General features: G+C 43.2%; 3 protein-coding genes across 7 annotated transcripts; 2 read left to right on the top strand and 1 right to left on the bottom strand.

The window, feature by feature from the left end:
- Window positions 1-773: 773 nt before the first annotated feature.
- bmper (BMP binding endothelial regulator) lies at window positions 774-12,122 on the top strand. 2 transcript variants are annotated; one of them, XM_088387315.1, is made up of 16 exons: window positions 774-1,367; window positions 3,636-3,721; window positions 7,653-7,752; window positions 8,633-8,715; window positions 8,824-8,914; window positions 8,982-9,064; window positions 9,158-9,257; window positions 9,331-9,440; window positions 9,514-9,648; window positions 9,720-9,824; window positions 9,934-9,979; window positions 10,064-10,209; window positions 10,356-10,557; window positions 10,637-10,979; window positions 11,069-11,199; window positions 11,268-12,122. In XM_088387315.1, the coding sequence occupies exons 1-16, from the start codon at window positions 1,283-1,285 to the stop codon at window positions 11,447-11,449; spliced, it is 2,028 nt and encodes a 675-aa protein (XP_088243441.1). In that variant the 5' UTR covers window positions 774-1,282; the 3' UTR covers window positions 11,450-12,122. The 2 variants fall into 2 exon arrangements, with proteins under 2 accessions (XP_088243441.1, XP_088243442.1); XM_088387316.1 differs by lacking the exons at window positions 774-1,367; window positions 3,636-3,721 and adding an exon at window positions 5,768-5,882.
- Window positions 12,123-12,435: 313 nt separating this feature from the next.
- On the top strand, window positions 12,436-20,198 carry mettl6 (methyltransferase 6, methylcytidine). 4 transcript variants are annotated; one of them, XM_088387065.1, is made up of 8 exons: window positions 12,438-12,629; window positions 15,045-15,138; window positions 16,353-16,814; window positions 16,921-17,055; window positions 17,127-17,297; window positions 17,404-17,545; window positions 17,938-18,129; window positions 18,716-20,198. In XM_088387065.1, the coding sequence occupies exons 3-7, from the start codon at window positions 16,533-16,535 to the stop codon at window positions 18,078-18,080; spliced, it is 873 nt and encodes a 290-aa protein (XP_088243191.1). In that variant the 5' UTR covers window positions 12,438-12,629; window positions 15,045-15,138; window positions 16,353-16,532; the 3' UTR covers window positions 18,081-18,129; window positions 18,716-20,198. The 4 variants fall into 4 exon arrangements, with proteins under 4 accessions (XP_088243193.1, XP_088243191.1, XP_088243190.1 ...); XM_088387067.1 differs by having other exon boundaries at window positions 12,436-12,629; window positions 17,130-17,297; window positions 17,938-19,545; XM_088387064.1 differs by having other exon boundaries at window positions 17,938-19,545.
- eaf1 (ELL associated factor 1) lies at window positions 12,738-15,335 on the bottom strand. Its single transcript, XM_088387069.1, has 6 exons — window positions 15,054-15,335; window positions 14,471-14,565; window positions 14,262-14,398; window positions 13,956-14,128; window positions 13,624-13,860; window positions 12,738-13,519 (listed from the first exon to the last, which is right to left on the bottom strand). The coding sequence occupies exons 1-6, from the start codon at window positions 15,154-15,156 to the stop codon at window positions 13,470-13,472; spliced, it is 795 nt and encodes a 264-aa protein (XP_088243195.1). The 5' UTR covers window positions 15,157-15,335; the 3' UTR covers window positions 12,738-13,469.
- Window positions 20,199-20,523: the final 325 nt, after the last annotated feature.

The raw sequence follows: 20,523 nt of genomic DNA on the forward strand, positions 1-20,523 counted from the left end.
AAATGTTATCTCCTTGTGTTGGAGATGCAAGTCTAAGTCCAGGCTCTTCGGGTGGTTGAGACAGCTGGACCCCCGCCCCCCAACACACAGGGTCTTTGAGGGCCAGACCTGTCGGCTGCAGGAGGCTTTAACCCCGGGGCCGGGGCGGGGGGCTCCGACCCGGCAGCCCTCCCGTCCGCCGGCAGGAAACGTCATGTCTGGTCACTTTCTCCTTTTCCTTTCCTTCTGCTTGTGAGTGGCTTCATCTGCTAGCGGTTAGCTACGCTTTGTTTGCATTTAGCTCTTATCTAGCGCTTATCCGCTAACAGTGGCGGGACATTTGGAAGATGACTGTAAAGTTCCCCCAGCGCCGACATCAACACGACCAGGCTGTGTTATGCCTCGGTCTGTTTTGTACAGTTTGGCTCTTATATTTTGTACTTTTCTTCTAGTCTGTTAAATAGTTTTGATACTTTTGGTATAATATTGTGATTTAGTGAGACCCTCAGGAACAAATGTAGTTTGATTTTAAATCGAATTCATAAGCCGGAACGAGTCGCACTGAACATTGTATATTGCAAATCCAGCCTGGCGGGAATTCACCAGAAGGTGCAGATTACCCAATCCAGGCATGACTGTTAAATTTATCAAATGACCTTGAAAACAAACAGAATATAATTGCTTGCTTGATTAATTTTAATTTTAAAAATTTTAATTTGATTTTAATTGATTTTTTGTTTAGTAAATTAGAAGCTGGCCAATTTTTAAAGTGGGCCTTGCATCTTTCTTTTTGCTGTTTGTGAGCCTAAATAGAAAAATTCCCTATTTTCCTCTTGCACACGAAGGATGTGGAATAAATGTTCCGACGGCTTTCTACAGGTGCCGGCTGGACTTTGCTGCCTCTGCTGGGCTCCACGCGGCAGCATGTAGTCGTCGAGGAAGAAGAGGAGGAGGAGGAGGAAGAAGAAGAGGAGGAGGAGGAAAGCGTGTGTACGAGCGAGCGAGCGAGAAGAGAGAGTGTGTGTGCAGTCCTCAGAAAGCGCACAGTCGGCAGCCAGCATCCATGAACGCAACACATTGATCTTCTCTCCTGGAACTTGTCGCTTTCCTCGCTCAGGACGGATTCTACCAGGAAAGTCCACCATCTTCTGCTCACCTCCACCAGGCAGGCTTCCAAAAGCGCGTCATGCACCCCGGCTCCAAAGCTTCAGCACAAACTTCCCTGAGGACGACTTTTTTTTTTTTGCTTGGTATTTTTGGGATTTAAAAAGCGCACACTCGGAGGTTCCGTCGGTTGTTGAGGATGACGTCCACCTGCAGACTCCTCGCCGGCTTGCCGCTACTGCTGCTGCTTCTGCTTGGGATGCCCGCCGCCGCGCTCATCACAGGTGAGAGATTCCACATTTGCTCTCCGTGCGTAAAAGCGCACGTAGTTGCGCGCGGCGTTGGCGAGGTTTACACGGTCAGTTTAGTTTGGCAATGAGAAGATGAAGAAGCTCGCCTCACGCTGGGGCTTGTAATTAAATTTCTGCTTTTAACTTGGATCTGCATGTGTGCGTTTTGCGCCTTCGTCTTCGTCGTCGATCATATTTTTGCCCCGCAGTCACGACATCAATACGCGCAAAAAAGGAGGCTCGATATGAGATTTTATTTGTATTATTATTTACTTTTTATTTTTAGAATCTTCGTTGTCACTTTATTACAGTGAAAGGCAGAGGTGGCAAGATAATGAATTCTCTGTTCTTCTGTATATAAAGACTAAAAAAAAATAAGGTGGGTGAACTCAAAATTTCAACGCAACAAACTCCCATAAAGGAAAAAGTTTCAAAATATTCCACATATTTCAATTTATAGTTGAAAAGGTTAAAATACTGTTTAAAATACAAGTTGTATGTTTTAACACTGTCCTCATTTTGTTCAACTGTGTTTTCATGATCTTTCTTTATTTCCATCTTTTGGACATCATTTCATCATCTGCCAAAGTTGGAAAAAGTAGCAAGACTATTTTGACTGGATAGTTGAAAGTACAGATGTCGGCTTTTACTTTCCGGACGTTGAAGTCAAAAGTGGTCAGAAAAATAAATATGCCGATCCCGTGAAAATGTACTCAAGTACTGTCGCTAAGTATTTGGATTTGGTTACATTCCACCACTGCAGGCAAGTAAAAAGCACAAGCGAGGAGTTTTTGTCTTTTTTTCCCCCTTTTTTTTTCTTCTCCAGTTGGCCTTCATCATCATCATCGTGTGATTATAGCGAGAGGATGAAAGTGTTTGATGCAGAACATGTCCCGCGTCTTTTGGCTCAGCTGGAAACGTTAAATCAAACCTCCACAGGACAGGGAAAAAAATATGTTGTTGTTTTTTTGGGGTTTGTTTTTTTAAATCCTAAACACGATGTCGCGGTTCCTGGCGGGTTCTCCTCGGAGCAAAGATGGAAATGAAGCCAAAGCGGCACCAGATGGGGGGCGGAGGGGAGAGATGGTCATCGGGGATCAAGGGGCCTTCTGTAGATTGCTTTACTTGATTCAGTGGATATGAAAAGTCTACACACCCCTGTTCGAATACCTGTTTTTTGGGATATACAAAAAATGAGAACAGGATCAATGTTTTAAAAAGGGCTAATTAAGCTGGCAGGTGCTTCTGCTAATGTCCGACATTCTCATTGGTTTATTTGTGGCCTAAAAATTTATTTTGATCTTCACTGTGAAGGTTATATTTGTCTCGATAACCACAACAAAGAGGGAAACGAGCGACGTAACACGTTTAATAAAAATTAAAGAATATGTAACGTGAATTTTTTAAAGAGTACAACTTCAAAAAAAACAAGTGAGCAATGATGAATAAGTGAGCGAATGTCGTGTTATTTTAATGACTAATCAAAACTGCTCCTTTTCCACGAGTGGATTGCATGAGTTGGTGTACCTAATGAAGTGTCCCGCAAGTGCGTACGATACGTAAACATGCTAGAAAAGCGTTTCCAATGGAAGCTTTGCCCTTGTTACCTGAGACAAACACAAAACAATGACTGAGTTATTTGGTCAAAGCAGGGATGTGTCCCTAGAGACCCCCCTCCATTGCCCCCCCTCCCTCAGTCATGCCAGTTTAATTAGGCTCGAAGGTCGTAAAGTTTAACAGCGGCGGCGGAGTCGGCGAGTTCGTCGTCTGCCCCGAAACGCAGACGACACGGCACTGGGAAGCCTCCGTCGGATTCCCCCGCGCGCTTTCTCGTCTTTAATTAAACAAGTGTGATGTCATCCAACATGGCCGCCGTGGTGGGACACAGGAAGCGGTTTTGCAGGTCGTGACCGCGGTCGGAAGCATCGAGGAGTTTTCCTCGCATGTGCCTCGCGCTGCCCGTAAAGCTTTGTGTTTCCTGCGTTCCTGTTTCAGGTTACGTTTGCCACCGCGTCTTTTAAGACCCTTAAGACCCTTTAAATGTCACCGCTTAGGATTTAGTGGAATGCACAAAATGACTCACGTGCTGCGGAATGTGTCGTTTGTATTGGAAAAATATATTTTTTAAGAAGTGTTAAATATTTTCTGGAGGGATTCTCGTGTCTTGACACCCTTAAGACGTCCTTATAAGCCTTTAGATGACTCGAAATGCCTTTAAATGTCATCGTAACCCCGCCATTTTCTGTCTTCTGTGTTTTCCAGGCACGGAGGCCAGCTGTGAGAACGAAGGCGAGGTCCTGCACATCCCCAACATCACCGACAACCCGTGCATCACCTGTGTCTGCCTGGTAACACCCGCTTCCTCTTATTGATCGGCAATAAGTCCCTTATCAGGTCTGGTGACGGGGCTTTGTCTCGTTGAGTGTTTGCGTTGCTTCCTTTCACAACTGAGCAAATGTGAGCTTTATCACAAGTCAATAGCGGGACGCTAATGTGTCAGGATGTGAACGTGTCACGCTTTGAAGGTGACAGAAGCCGCTGTGTGTTTGGTACCTGGGCCTAAGTTAAGTTACAAGGACCTAAAGGCCATGGGCAGATTAGATTGGCATGGCAACACAGAGAGTGAAATCTGATTGGACCAAAAAAAAAAAGTAGCATCCACATTTGTAAAAAAAGAGAAACAATATGAAATGAAAACACAGATAGGACAGATTCTTGTCGCTGCTGCAGAACCACTGAAAACACAAGTTAAAGCGAAATGAACATTTCTGCCAACTTGGCGACTTTGTTGTCACGGTTACCACAGCATTCTCGCTCTTATCAGGTCGGCATCAGTTTAAAGCCCAGCTCAATGGATATCACTCGTCAGCAGCCAATCACTGACCTTTACTCCACAATTCACCCCCTCCCCAATTCCCGCTGCCTCTGCAACCCACAAATATGGGCAAAAGTATTGGGACACACGTCGATGGATCAATCGTGGATTGGACTTTACTTGCCAATGATCTAATCAAGACATGTTGACAATGACACGGCAACAAAAATCACAATATTTGGCTGCAATATTGAAAAAACAAAAGGGACACCAAAAATGTATTTCTGTAATTTCTTGTCCCAATACTTTTATCCACATGACTCACATTCTCATCAAAATCCACACACACTACACACTCGTTTCAAAATTGCAATCTTTGCTCAAAAAGGGGGGGCGGGGTCTATGTTTCCTGAGTGTGTTCAAGTACTTCCACATCTGTCAGCCCCCTTGTGCCCCCTCCCTCCAAAGACATGCGGTGAGTCTCCTGTCGCCAGGCGGTCTGATATGTTGGGGCGGGGGGGGCAGTGTCACTCATATACTCATATAGTGTGTATGTGTGTGAGGGGGGGGGGGGGGGGGGGTCTAGACAGACCAGACTAAGGTCTGGGGGACACACACACACAGAGGAGCCATTGTAAAACTGACAGAGCGGTCGCCATGGCGATCTGTTATCTGCTGCCCCTCTTCATCGAGTCGTCTGTATGTCCGTCTCACTCTACATCTTGGTCACGGTCAAGTGCTTTTCCAAACGGAGTTATGGGAATTATTTCGGGGGTACACCGTTTGCTATTTTAAACTCCCCCCCCCCCCAGTTGGAATTTAATTGCTTCATTCGTTTTCGTCTCAGTGGTTTTTACTGTATAGGCAAAAGTTTTGAACTGTCACACAGTTGCAAAAATATTTAATTCCCAATATTAAATTTACTTGCTTAAAAGTGTGGGGGGGAAATCTTCATGTTGGCAATTTTGAGAATTCTTCTTAAGTACTTTTAATTCATTTTTTATTCTCAATAAGAAATCATTGAAATGGAGCAGGATGGGCTCCAGCATTAAACGCCTAAACGATAGACGCCATATTTGTCCAATAAATTATGGTCAGGTAATGTTATTTCTATTTCACACACACATTTGGACAGGAAGGGGCGATTCGGCGGAAGTAAGTAAAAAATAAGTCTGTTTGGGGAATTCCTTTCCCTGAAGCTACTGTGGCTCTTTCACTGCTAAGGGGGGTCCCGACCTGTTTGTTTAGGAGGTGAAAGTTCACAGGCAGCAGTAGATTGGGAGATTGGAGGTGAAGGGGAGGGGGAGAAAGTGATGGAAAAGAGGGAAGAAGGAAGGGGATTTAAAAAAAGAAATGATGGGGAGAAAATGTTGCCATTGTCTCCCCCTAGAGGTAGTAAAGCAAAACTAATCCATATGACTGACGTTAGGTTGGAAATGTCAAAAAGCCAAAATAAAAAAACTGTAGTTAACTTAATAATAATAATAATTATAATGATAATACTACTAATAATCTAATACTGTTAATAATAATGTCAGTAATTTTTGTTTCGTTTTCGCTGATACTACTATTCCCAGCATGCATCGCGGCACCTGTTGCCGTATGACGTCACATAGCAAACAGTCCACCGCCCCTCCGCGGCAATAAAGTCGCTCATTATCGCGTACACAGCTCGTTTGGGTCAGGTTCAACAGGTAATTTTATGGCAAGTTAGTAGTGATGTATGGTGTGATTTAGACTTGTAAAACTGCACAACACTATTTATTATTTGTCATTCAATTTGTGTGCTTAGCAGGCTAGCTTGCTCGCTAGTTAATTCGCTAACCTCTTAGGTACCTTTGTATGGTGGCCTTTGAGGGACAATGAATACACGGTGGCGCATAATTATTTGCCTGCTAGCAATAGTCCAATGTTTGTATTTAAGGTAAATTTGAATTTTATTGCACTGAACTGTTATAAAAATGATTTTCATTTTTTCTATGTGTCCTGAATTGGGTTTACTAAACAAAGAAATGTAGTCGTTTTCAGTCGAAATTTAGTTGTCGTATGGGAAAAACTTGGCTTTCTGACTGTCCCTTAAGGCAACACTTGACCTAAATACTCGACTGTATTTTATGCATCCCCAGGAGGAATTAAATTGTACCAACAACAAAGTCACGCTTTGACACTGATTAATGTCGTACAAGCAACATAGTATAAACAAAACCAAAGGAGGGATGAATAGAAGCGTAAATCTAATCTAACATCCTGCTGTTTGTCAATTGCAATTGTAAATGGCACCGCTTAACTATTGCCGCAGACGTCTAAGATTGAATATCCTGTAAAACAATTAACATTTACGCTTTGTGGGCTTCAAATGGAACAATGACATGTGACTTGTGTGTAATTTGATTGGTGGTTTGAGATGTAATCTTATTACATCTAACGTTGCTCGGTGACATTTACAGAGGCTTGACTTTTATGTCTTCCTGTTTGTAATTCAATGTAGTCCAAGTGTGTATGTATGTGGGGGTGGGTGCATGGGGCCTTGGGGGAGGTCGGCGGCAGACAGCCATCCAGGAGAGCAGCCTTGGTGCCGCGGTATGTCAAGTGTTTAGAAGGCGTTATGACCCGTCACCACCTTTGACCTGTAGACAAGGGACCCCATGGAGTGTTGACGGGGGCGGGGGGGTTGAGGGGGAGCATTAGGTCATCTGGACTAATACCACTTTGTGCTAACAGAAGACGGGAGCGAGACAAGGACGTGACCTTGCTCCAGCTTGGACACATTTTTTTTTCACATAGAAGTAGAGGAGCAATAATTAATTGATTCATTGACAATTAATCTATTATCAAATTATTTGACAACCATTTTGGAGATTGATTAATCATATTGAGAATTTGGATATTGTGAATATTTGGAGATGGTGATTTGCAAATTATTTCCAAATAAAAGTCAATCAAAACAATACGTGGTTGTAAATTGAAATGCACGATCAGTCTCGGCCGCAGAGTCTGAACCGCGACGGGCGACCACAAAGTGAGCTCATGTGGCGTTTTGGGCCAAACGGAAAGAAGCTTCCTACTTGTTTGGCATTAGACCATCCATGAACATTGTTTACTACCAGGCTGCATTACAATTAAAGTTATTTGTAAATTTGTACGCTTACTTGTACTGACCATCAGACGGGTTGAGTCGTGTTATTATTTTCCAAATTGTTTTCAAATGTGGTGAAGGGTGCTGTTCCTTCCTCTGGGAATCACATAAATAATTCCGTCTAAGTTTTGGAAAATGATGTGAGTGTAGATGTTGATGATTCATTGTGATGACCTCACCACAAGCAATAATAATAATGATAATAATAATAATAATCCTAATGTCATTTGATGTGTCATCTCAGTTTAACCTTAAAATGATGTTTTGACCAAAGAACAAAACAGCAGACTGACCAATCTTTTCTTTTTTTTTCGTCTGCGGTTGGCAGGAGGGCAAGGCCGACTGCAAGCAAGAGAAATGTCCGCCAGTGTCCGAAGATTGCGCCCTGGTGGTCAAACAAAGCGGCGCGTGCTGCGAGAGGTGTAAAGGTAAGAATTTAAGAAAGTTTTTTTTTTTTTCATATTTGAAACAAAGTTTATATATGCTCCATTTTTGTATTATTATTATCATCACTTGTGACAATTAAAACTAGGGCCCGATTGATCTGGATTTCTTTAGGCCGATGCTGGTTCCGATAAAATTCTGATAATCGATTAATCCACCGATTAAGAAAATAACTTTTTTGGTTGATTTACATGTCCTTAGGTATTTTTTTAACTTCAGCCAAAATTCATCTCATCTGTGCTGTGATTTCACTTGATTTGGAAATAATCCTCTGGAATTGGAAAAAAAAAAGTGGCTGCGGGCAGGAAGTGGTCACATGGTCGTGTCCGTCATATTAGCGAGTCTTGAGTGTATGAAGCTGATTCGAGGCTCTCGGGGAGGCTCGGCTTTCAAACGGCACGCCATGATCCCCCTCGGCGCTGACTGGAGATCTTTTTTGTTTTTTTGGTGTTTGGTTTGCTTTTCAGACCCAGGAAAGTAGATCAATTCTTGTGATCAACTTTCATTGCAGGCGCAGCGCAGCATCGATTGCGGTCCATTTACTGTAAGCGGCATGAAATGAATAGGCTGGGAATTTATTGCTGAGTGGACAAGCCAAGTTTATTACTCTTTGGAACCACCTAATCCTTCCATTTATACTTTTTATATGAGGATTTTTTTAAAATTTTAGGTTTAATTCCAGTGTGTTTACAATATACACCATTTTTAAATGTGATGGCTGCAAATGACATGAAAGCAGTATTTATTAAATTTTAAAAAATGAAATGCGTCTGCAGCTTCCATATCCTCGACGTCAATTTTGTGCATCGTTCCTGACATCCTGTCATCGATATTTGAAATCTAAACACACGCTTGTCTTCTTAGGTTGCATGTTGGATGGACGATCTTACAACAGCTCAGTTTCCTGGACCAGCGGCGTCAAGCCCTGCGTGACTCGGCGCTGTCAGGTCTGGCAATAATATATATCAAATTAATATATAAAATATATTCATATAAAAGATATGAAATAATAAGAAATATTTTGACATCACATTTTTACATCCTGGTTGTGACAGGAGGGCGTCATCACGGAAGCCGAGGTGCGGTGTGTTGTCCACTGCAAGAATCCCAAGATCCATCCCAAAAAGTGCTGCCCCACCTGCCCCGGTGAGTTGAACTTCCAGTCGAGTCCAAGCCCGCCGAGGAAAGCAAATGAACTTTCAACTTTTGTCAGGTTGCATCTTCGAGGGTCGTCTCTACAAAGAGAAGGAGGAGTTCAGTCCAGAAGGCAAACCCTGCATCAAGTGCACATGCACGGTGAGTATGCATCAGATGGCGCCAAAGCACTACTTATATTCAATTCTCAGTCTCGATCATGTGGTTTGATTTAACGTGTCGTTGTAATTGCAGGGAGCGCGCACTCTCTGCGTGAAGGAGGCGTGTCCTGTGCTTTCTTGCCCCGCCCACCTCAGCCACACCCCTCCGGGCCAATGCTGTCCCAAATGTCTTGGTAAATAACAGACAAACGTTCTTGAGGAGTGTGTGTGTGTCACCTTCTAACGATGGTGGTCTCGCTGCGGCAGGTCAGCGGAAGGTGTTTGATTTGTCTCAGGGGAGTTGTCTGTTCCACAGCGAGGTCTTTGAGAACGCCACGTCTTTTGCGCACGACAACTGCACCACGTGCACCTGCAAGGTGAAATTCCAAGAGGCTCCCATTTTTGTTTTGAACCACGTCAGCGAACCTTCCGATCTTGTCGTCCGTTCAGGACTCCACCGTGGTGTGCCGGAGGCGTTGCTCGCGTCCGGGCAGTTGTCACGGCGACAGCTGCTGCGACAACTGCTTGTCCTACGTGAAGGTGGACGACGTCAAGTACTGCCGAGTACGCAACAAGATCTACAGGGTGAGATGATGGATGGACGGATGGAGGGATGATGGATGGATCTGATCTGTGTTGCGCTCGTCCATCCGCAGGAAGGAGACATGTGGTCGTCGGTGAACTGCACGCTGTGCGCCTGCGTGAAAGGCAGCGTGGAGTGCCGGCCCAAACAGTGTGTGCCAATCACCAGCTGCCCTTCGGTGAGTGACACGTCACCGCGGCCAATCGGCATCCACCTCACCTGTTGGTTCTTTCATGCTATCCTCCATCCCATTTGCTTTGCTAAATTGATGTCGCTTCGCCCTCCAGAACAAGATTCTGAACCGGACGGGCTGCTGTCCAGTCTGCACTGAAAGTGAGTAAGTTTACTTCCCCCGTCCCGTTTGCTCCTGCCGTGCGTCTCCATCTTCTCAACGGCCTTTTGTGTGTGTCACGGCAGAGCCCGGCGTGTGCACCGTGTTTGGCGACCCGCACTACAACACCTTCGACGGGAGAACTTTTAACTTCCAGGGAACGTGTCAGTACGTCTTGACCCGGGACTGCGGCGGTGCTGCTGGCAGCAACGGCGGCGACTCCAGCTTTACGGTACGACTTTGATTCTTGAGGTCAAGGTCAACAGGCACATTTAGTTGAATGTGAGAATGGCGACTCCAAGTGGACAAAAATAATATTGCGTTTACAATTTGCATGGGGTTAAATTCAAAAGGCTCTGGCTCGTGTCCTCCTCGCAGGTGTTGGTGAAGAACGACGCTCGGCGCACCCGCTCCTTCTCCTGGACTCAGTCGGTGGAGGTGCGTCTGGGAGGCCTGGTGCTGGGCCTCCACCAGCACCTGACCGTGCGCAGGAACGGCACCCGTATCGCGCTGCCCTACCACGGGCCCGGCGTGCACATCGACCTGGACGGCTACCTCCTCAAGCTCACCACCATCGCAGGTCACTTGAAGGACCACGACTTTTCAATGTCAATCTCTTTGAAGCACATTAAAATATGAATATTCTTCTTTGTCGGCAGGTCTGGAGATCACCTGGGACGGCGACAGCTTCGTGGAGGTGGTGGCCGCCCCCCACCTGCGGGGGCGCCTTTGCGGCCTGTGCGGCAACTACAACGGCCACAAACGCGACGACACCATCGGCGGCGACGGCCACTTTAAGTTCGACGTGGACGAGTTCGCCGAGTCGTGGCGCGCGCCGGACGGCAACGAGCTGTGCGCCCAGCCGCCGCATCGTCGCCCCACCTCCTTCCTCTGTCCCGGCAGCGTCAAGGTCAAATTCCGCGCCCACCGCGAGTGCCAGAAGATCAAGTCGTGGGAGTTCCAGAAGTGTCACCGCGTGGTCGACTTTGCCGCCTTCTACAGGTGACGACGCAAACGAAATCTTAATTGTTTTCCACAGATTTTTGGGGGATATAAACCGAGATGCTGACTGGCGTCTTTTATCTTTGTAGGTCGTGTGTGACGGACATGTGCGAGTGTCCGGTGCACAAGAACTGCTACTGCGAGTCGTTCATCGCCTACAGCCGAGCCTGCGAGCGAGAAGGTGTCCCCGTCCTCTGGAGGCCGGACGCCTCCTGCATGGGTGAGACAACTGATGCCACGCCGTGACACTTATTGTTTTTAACACAAGTTTTTTTTTTTTTGTGTCAGCCACGCAATGCAAGCACGGCGCCGTTTACGACACGTGCGGGCCGGGCTGCACCAAAACCTGCGACAACTGGAACGAGATCGGGCCGTGCCACAAGCCGTGCGTGGCTGGTTGCCACTGTCCCGCCAACTTGGTGCTTTTCCAGGGACGCTGCATCAGACCGCTAGCCTGCCCCGGACGGTGACCCCACGTCCCCTGCAAAAAAAAAAAGCATCTCGGACTTGAGATGCGGCAAAGGTACTCAGGGTCCAAGGAATCCCTTTTGAACAAAACACTCAGGAGAGGAATTTTGCGGGAGGATGTTCTCGTCTCGGAACCTCACGGAACTTTTGGACTCTCCGAGTCGTGCTGATAGTCTCCGAAGTGGACGAGGAGCTTTTGTACTGGAAGCGAAATAGATTTATTACAAGCTTTTCTACAATTGTGTTGATACTGTTAATTTATATAGCAAAGGTGGTAGCACAAGCTAGGAGGGTGCAGCTAAGAAATGGTTTACAGTGAACCCCCAGTTGATTGCAAAGGATACGTTCCACATCCACAAAAAATGAATCATGAAAATTAAGTGTAGTAAAATCGTGCAAGGCCTGATGTCATGGTAATTATTTTTTGTACTGTATGTTTTACCAAAAAGGAAACTGTGTAGGTGTGTGCATTCGGGGTTCACTGTAAAGGGACAAAACAAAGAAAAAGCTATTTATGTTTATGTGGTGTGTGTACTTTTGTGTGCCCAAATGTGACTTGTGTGGTGTTGTTGAAAAGTACTGTAGCGTCTTTGTGGAAAATGTTCATGAAAAAAAAAAAAAAACACCTTACCCTCATTATTTAAGAGCCACAATATAATCTTTTATCCAATTTCACGCTGGCCCACTGTCTTTCCTCCATCATTCATATCACGAACAGGATGTCGAATAAATGTTCATTAATAGCCACAAGATGTCGCTACAGAGCTACCAAAGATGACCAGTTTAGGCTTGTGATTATAACGATTGTATTTGTATAAATAAATGGATACGGATGTATTTAACTTTTTTCCAAAGACACAAACCATGAAGGAATTTATTATTATTTTTTATTTTAGACAAGTTTTTCTTCATATAATTACGTTCACCAGTTAACTGTCTTCCGGGTTTGGTCACGTGATCTTTTGCTGACAGCGGATTGGTCAATACACGTTCAGTTGATTGGAAAAGGTGCGCTCAGAGAAAAGTTTTGGATGGAAAAGTTTTCTCAAGCTCGTGTTTGGTGGTTCATTTGATTTATGACAGCAGTTATTTGATGAAAAATCATTAATCTGTGATTTGATTGACGAACACACACGACCGATGCTATGTGAACCCGTGGGAAGAAAATGAAGTCATCCAAAAGTAAGTCAAACTTTTTCTACATCTCTACTTGTGTATATGGCATTTGTGCAAATTAGTAATAATTTATCTTAAAGTACTAGTACACACAACTTGAACCAGCAGCAAAAATTCTTTACACCAATTTTATTCAAACAAACTCAGTACAACAAAAACAAGTGCAGTGCCAAAATGTCTCGGTTTCTCTCAGCTGCCATTTTGTACAAAATGACCACTGAAATACAAATTGCAAAAATACTTTAGCGTGAGAAGTCAAGAACAAACAAGCAAATGATAAGAGGAGCACCAATAAAGAAAAGAGATGGGTTTTTTTTTAATCTGCATGTCAAATTCCCGTTAAAAGTGTAATGGGCATAGTGAACGTGACTTTTATAAAAATGAACCTTTTTGCAATTGCCTGAGGTAAAAATATCTTTTCAGTTTTCTAGCACATTTCCAAATAACCATACTATTTTTTTCACTGACTCGTTTTAAAATTTGATCCTTCAAATTACTGAATGTTCTTTTTTAACATTCCTTGACTAAAAAGGTCGAATTTAATAGTCTTCAATTTTTTTTAACTGAGAACAGTGGTTAACATTTTTGGACTACAAAGTGTCACGAAACAAAATTAACAAATTCCCTTTCCAAAACGTTTTCAATTAAAAGCCTAAAACTAGAGATGTTGCTAAAAAAAAAAATGTGTTGAAAATAAAACCCGCTTCCAAATAGAATCTTCCATCTATAAAGTCTCTCTCGTATAAAATTAAATATGTGGCATCATCTGAAAAAATACTCTATGACCTGACCCATTAAAAAAAAAAAAAGAAACTGTTGGTGAGGAGAGGCGTCTGTCCGGCTGGTTTAGTCGTCGTCGCTGTCACTGCCAGACTCGCTGAGCTGAAGATCACTTCCTGTTGTCATCGTCATGAGGCAGAAATAGAAAAAAAATCTTGAGGGACGTCTGTACAGCAAAAGGTCACATGGTTGCTTTGTTCATTGGACACTTGGTACTCACTGAGTGTGTTGATGAGCTGATGGTTGGCGGGAGGCTGGCGCTCGCCGCCTCCGTTGGCGAGGGCGTGGCGGCCTGGTGGCGAAGACGAGACTGGGCCCGGCGGGCGGTTGGCATCACAAGCGCCACCTCCTCCGCCATCGCTGCTGTCGCCCGCGCTGGGCGAGGGGTTGGGCGAGCCGGACGAGCTGCTGCCGCTGCTGCTCATCTGCTCGATCACGTCCACTTCGGCTCGTAGCTCTGCAGGAAAGACAAAACAAAATGACTCGGTTCTTTTCATCACAATAAAAAAGTGACTATTTTTCAAAGCCTGTGATCTGGCGTGGCCGCCTCACCTCTTTTGATGTCGTCCAGCTGCGGCTCAGGGGAAGGGTCGTCCTTGGAGGGCGATGGCGACGTCTTGGCGGTGACGCCCGGCTTCGTGGGGGCCCGGAACTGAGGTCCCGCTTGGTTTGTCCTCACAGCCTGCTGCTCGATGCGAGCTTGGATCTTGCTGCTGCCTTCAGCCCTGAGCAAACAAGCCACAGATGTTAGCTCGCATCCATGATGGACTTATCTGTCATTATTTTCGAAAAATCTCCCAAATCTACAACCCTTTGGCGCCCTCTTGTGGCATGCTAGGTTTAATCCATTGAGTTCACCTGGTTTTCTTGACCTGGATGCTGCTGCTGAGTTTCTCCAGGACAAAGCCGCCCGTGTCGTGATTGATGATGAGCACGCAGTCCTTCTGATACTGCCGCTTGTTGCCTTTAAACACTGTCATGGGTGGCGTGGAGCCCTGCCAACAACAACAAAACTCTTACCACACTTTTGTAGCTAATGCAAAGAAAGCAAGTGTGAGAAGTTGTACCGGAATGTGAGGCAGCGTGATGGTGACTTCGTCTCCTTTGCCCACATGCAGCTCTCCTTCGCAGCTGGTGTCGATGGACGCGGGTTTGAAATCATCTGTTCAAGCAAAAAGCATTTCACATATTTTGTATTTTATCAAATATTATAGTTTGGTGTATTACCATTTTATTCTGTACTTTGTAATTTGTCTAATTGTGTATTTGTTTTCAAGTAATTTAGGACCATTGTAATCTGTCTTTTTTTTTATTATTTTTGTAATTTTGTCTTTGATACTTTTAGTACTTTGAGTATACATTATTTCTATTTTTTTCTTGTTATCTTTTTAGTTTGTAGTTTTGGTCTTAGTTCTTGTATTTTTCTACCTTTTTTTGAATATTGTGTATTTTACCATTAATATTTAGTGTTTTCTCTGCAGTATAAAAATAAGGATATGGCTATATAACAAAAAATATGATGCACTTGTTTCACAATAACAGCTGTACCACTGTTTTTAGTAACTACATATGATTGTTGTCATCTTGATGGATGTGTTGAAATATGCATATAAAAGGTGATTTTTTTTTTTATGTTGGCAGTTGACTCACATCTGATTGTGTGAAAGGAGGACTTGGGCCTTTTCTCGAAGCTTTCCCCGAGCTTCAAAACATGCTCCTCTTTGTCCAGCAACGGGTTCGTACTGCCATTCATCTTCTGTCTTTCTGGTTGTCACGGGAGACGAACGTTCAAATGTCCATCACAAATTTCGCACAGAAAAACGAACAAAAGCTCGTAAAATAAGCGTACTTTTTAACATTTAATCAGCTGCGACGAGGTTAGCAACGAAGCTAACTATTAGCAAAACATCCTATACGTCACTAATACGACATTTCCGCATTTAGTCCAAGCTGTCAAAAAACTTAACATTTGACGTAATTTCTTTTGGATTGATTTGTCTTTTTATTGTACTTTTTGTATGCATCCATGCCTATTATTTCTGTTGGTCAAATAAGTATTTTATATGCATAGGCAACCGAAATACAATGTGATGTATTTATTGTTTTTGTAATGTTTCTAACTTTTGTCCGCTAGAGGGCAGCCTTGTACAATTTCTGACAGGAGCAAGTCACACAAACCATCAATTTTCAGATAAAATATACAGAATATCTAAATTTGCTGTTTTCCTCACTGTGCAGGCCATTTGGAATTCCCGAATCACACCTCACAATATCTTTAAAGACCTCTAATGTTGTATTTTTAAAATTGATCAAATCCTTCATACTCACGTTATCCGACCGATCGCCAAGTGTATTTTTTTTATTCACAACTTATTGTCGATCTTTACATACAAAACAGCTGCTAATGGATGCAATTGTGCATTTGTAAAAAGACAAGTTTTTTTTTTTTTTTTGTTTTTTTTCCAGCTTGACGTGTTTAGACGTGTGATGTGACGTCACCGTCAGACGCCTCCACTCGGACCATGATAACCTGCACGTTCTCATAATCCCCATTCAAATAAATAAAAGAAAGCAGTCGTTTAGTGCGCGTCATCTGTTTGTTGAGCGTCGACGTTTCAGATCAAACTTAGCAATCAATATGCACGTTTTATAAGCCTATATGATGTGTTATATGTTCTTTAGTTTTCTATGTATCCTTTTTTATACGTAGGGACTTCTTTGACTGTCGGAACAATTAACGTACAATGTTGTTTCTTTACGGACACTGTTGGTAGGATTCATAACAATACACCCTAGTCAATGCAAGCTCCCGTAAATGTTTGTGAAACAACATACCTATCACTTAAAAATGACTTTTTGTGTAAAAAAAAAAAAAATTCATTTTGTGGCCTCGTTTTGAGACTAAGCAGTACGTATTAAGAATAGGTGAATGGTGTTTGTCACTTGCAGAGGAAGTTTCTACACGGATCATTTTTACTGATGGACAACATGGAACCGGCCGCCGAAAAGACACGTTGTTTTTGTTTGTTGACTTGAGTCCTTGCGGCGCTTATTAACTACGTGTAGAAATGTACAAGAAACTGTTTGCAGAGTAGCATACCATCAATGGGAAGCTTTTAATCATGCAGCATGGCCGCGCCGGAGAATGAAAGTTTGCCCCTTGGTGATAGCGTCACCCATTGTGATCAAAACAGCAGCGGAATTAAACATGAGGGCAACCAACAAGAAGTTTTGAGCCAGGAGGAAAAGACTGGAGGAGAGCAGAGTCTGGTGTCCGCCTTCAAGCAGATGAAACTGGAGCGAGAAGCACAGAAGAACTGGGACTTGTTCTACAAAAGGAACACAACAAATTTCTTCAAGGACAGACACTGGACCAGCAGAGAGTTCGAGGAGCTCAAGACGTGCAGACAAGTGAGAGTTATGCAGTTTGCCCGCACTATGAAGTCCAGCAACTTCTGAAACAATATAAGTGACATTACTCAATGTGTCAATGTTTTTTTTTTTTTATCAATTGCAGTCTGAATCGCAGAAGTTAGTCCTGCTGGAGGCGGGATGCGGCGTGGGCAACTGCATCTTCCCTCTGCTGGAGGAAGACTGCAACATCTTCGTCTACGCCTGTGACTTCTCGCCCAGAGCGGTTGATTTTGTCAAAGTGAGCCAATACCCCTTACTTGATTTTATTTACAGTATCGAAAGTCTACACACCCTTGTTTTCGTCGACAGAAGAATCCTCTGTGCGATCCTGCTCGCTGCGCCGTTTTCCAGTGCGACCTCACTTGTGATGACCTGCGAGACAACATTCCCGAGGCGAGCGTTGACGCTGCCACGCTCATCTTTGTGCTTTCTGCCATCCATCCTGACAAGATGGCGCTGGCCGTTGGCAACATCCACAGGGTACGAGTGCATTATGACTGCTGCCATTTTGAATACGGTGAACCCCCGTTTATGACCCCACTCTGCAATATATCGTTGAACGTAAGTACTTGTGTTCTCCCTAAAGGTGCTGAAAGACGGAGGCGTCGTTCTCTTCCGAGACTACGGCGTGCATGATCACGCCATGCAGCGGTTCAAAGCCAGCAGCAAGCTGGCAGACAACTTCTACGTGCGACAGGATGGAACCAGATCCTACTTCTTCTCCAAAGGTGTGCCGATAATTATTTTTAAAAAAAACTAGAATTTTTTTTTTTTTGAAGGGGTTCATTTCAAAATTGATTACTATAAATCAATACCAAAATGAGACATTTTAATACTGAAAAATCATGTAATACATATTAATAAAAAAAATATTGGGGGGGAAAATAGATTTTTTAAAAAAAAATCTAAAAAAAAAAATCAGGAACAAAAAAAAACTAAAATATTCTCAAATATCAATTTAAAAGAATTTTAAAAAAAAACACCTGGACTGCTTTTGCTTTTTTTTTTTCTCCCTTCCCATTTAACACGCACATGACATCGTCATCTTTGTCGGCATCTCAAATTTCCATTCATTCCCAAATGCCTCATCCTAACATGCCTGGCATCCGTGTATTTCCAGACTTTTTGGCGGCGCTTTTCTTGGAGGCTGGCTTCCGTTGCGTGGCCAACGAGTACGTCCAAAGGGAAACGGTCAACAAGAAAGAAGGACTTTGTGTTCCCAGAGTTTTCTTGCAGGGCAAATTCATCAAAATACAATCATGACCACAACACGCACGCATCCGGAGACCTGAGTGGTCGTAAAGTTCTAGAGGTGATTGTTAAAAAAGGACTTTTGACTTTTTAAGTCACATATGTTTATATTTTAGAGTTATTTGTTTACTGGAAAATTTCTCATTCACAAGTGCAATCTTAAAAATTTTTAATCACTTAAAATGTATTGTCAAATCTCAAAATATTTCTTATTTTGGGCTACGAGTTCATATAGAAACAATGACTTTGAATATTCACTTGAAATAAGTCTAAAAGTGAGGAACGAAATGGTTCTGTTTTTGAGGAGTGACAGGTTCCTGTGGGTCATTCTGGGGAAGCTGACAGGAAGCCCATAACAGTAAAAGGTCATGTCATGTGCTCAGGTCCTTGCTGAAGCTTTTACTTTGTGGTTATATAACTTCCCCAAAACACACGTGAAAAAGCAAGAAGTGCAGGTTAGCTAACGTAACATCGTGTGAACGTAGTTACCAAATTAGTTGTCCCATAACCTTCAACTTGTCAATAACCAACATTGAGACGGCACAAAAACACTCCTGAGTAGAATCTGACCAGCAAGCAAGCAACTCGGCTGCTCACCACGCGTGATGCTATCAAGTTTTTTCCAACGCATTTTCATTTTGCCTCAGGTTACCTTCACCCTGAAGCAACCTCTGAGTCAAACAAGGTGGAGACACTTCCTCTCTTTCCCCGCGGTTTGCAGCAGTCACGCGAGCACTCATCCTGTTATTCCCCGAACGTGAGGGAAGGTGTCAAAAGCGTTTTCGCTTAAGTAGCAGCTCGTCATGCAAGTGCCCCGAGAAGAAACGGAGAAATCGTTCTTGGGGTCAGTGGAGCGTGAAGGATCTGGACCATTTGTTCCCAATCGGATCGATTAGCATAGATATGCAGAAATAAAAGCGGATTTAATGCCGTGATTAGTGTCTGGACTACAAAGTTTTTAAATAATTCAAATGTTGATCTTCATTAGTGGACAGTAATAAAAGTAAAAATACTTTTCTGTACTTTAAAGTTACTATATAATGGCAGTTGCCGCCACCTGCTTCTTGCGATACTGTAATGAAAATGTTTCTTAAAAACACAAACTTTAAATTGTATAACATTTTGGCTTTCAGAGACTAAAAGAAGGCAAAACAACATAACCAAGTCACGGATAATTTAATATTGGTGATAGCGGCTGAGCGTCACTCAGTCGACCAATTGAAAACAAATTCAGAAGCCAAAAGGGTCACAAAGCGGCCGATTGTTGGCAATTGGCAGATAAAATGATTTATTAGAGCAATGTAACTCCAAGCACAATAATGAACTTTGTTAAATGTTGTGCCACTCTCGAGCAAAGCCATCACATCTTATCTTTTGGATGCTACAATTTTGGGTCACTTGGAAATATCAGAAAATCAAGTCAAAACAAAATGGCTGCCGCTTGAGGTGGAAATAAACAGGTGAATTTTGCTGCCTATGTCAACATATTTTTTTTGGAAGGTTGTTTTTGACAATGACTATATTGTTCAGAAAATAGCTTTGTGTCAGTCATAAGCAAGCATAATCTCTGTAAACGCACTTGGTATGCTTTTTTCTTTTTTTAGACCGTGTAAAAGGGTCACAATGTCGCATGTATTTTTAGACATATCTAATTTGACCTCTTTACGAGTATCCTGTAACATTTTTCAACCCCAGAGTGCACTAGAAGACCAAATGTGTTTTTCAAGTAGCATTTTTAACATGATTTAATTTCAACAATTTGTGAGCATCAGAGCATCTCAGTCCGTCACCCGGACAATTAGGTCAAGTTGTTCTGTGATTGCCGATATGGAAATGATGCAAATGACTTTGTGCCACTAATCGGATGAGATGTTCTCCAAAGGGCAGCTGTGCCATGACAAAGCGTCATCTGTTTGCATTTCTAAGAACATGAAGCATGTATACAGTAATATAAAATGTGTAGTGTGGGTGGTTGGCTTTTCAGAGGACACACCGGCCAAGTCCAAAGAACAGCAACAGTCGTCACATTATGCTCCTGATAGGACGTCACTGTCCCTTTGTGTGTTTGTGAGCAAGTGATTTCATTACAGATGCAAGAACAGAGAGAATAAAGAGAAAAGGAAAGACATTTTTAGAAAAATGGGGTTATATTCCTCCCACCCAAAAAATAAAAAATATTCAAAAAAGAGTCCAAAAATCTTTGAAAAAAAAATGGAAAAATTACTAAAAAAAAATAGTCCAAGCAGCAGAAAAATAAATGAAAATATATTTACAGGGACCTCAGAGCATTCCCCCAAAAACTCGCCAGAAAGTTACATGATTATCTTAGAAAACTTTTATTAAATCTTATATGATAGTGTTCAGGATCCGTTGTGTAACGTCACGTGGCTTTAAGAAGCCAATCAACATCATAGTAGCTCGACTCTATGCAAATGAGGGGGCGTTACCGGAAGTA

The sequence above is a fragment of the Syngnathus floridae genome, chromosome 10 (assembly GCF_059516105.1).
Source record: "Syngnathus floridae isolate MCC-2025c chromosome 10, RoL_Sflo_1.0, whole genome shotgun sequence".
Classification (NCBI taxonomy): domain Eukaryota; kingdom Metazoa; phylum Chordata; class Actinopteri; order Syngnathiformes; family Syngnathidae; genus Syngnathus; species Syngnathus floridae.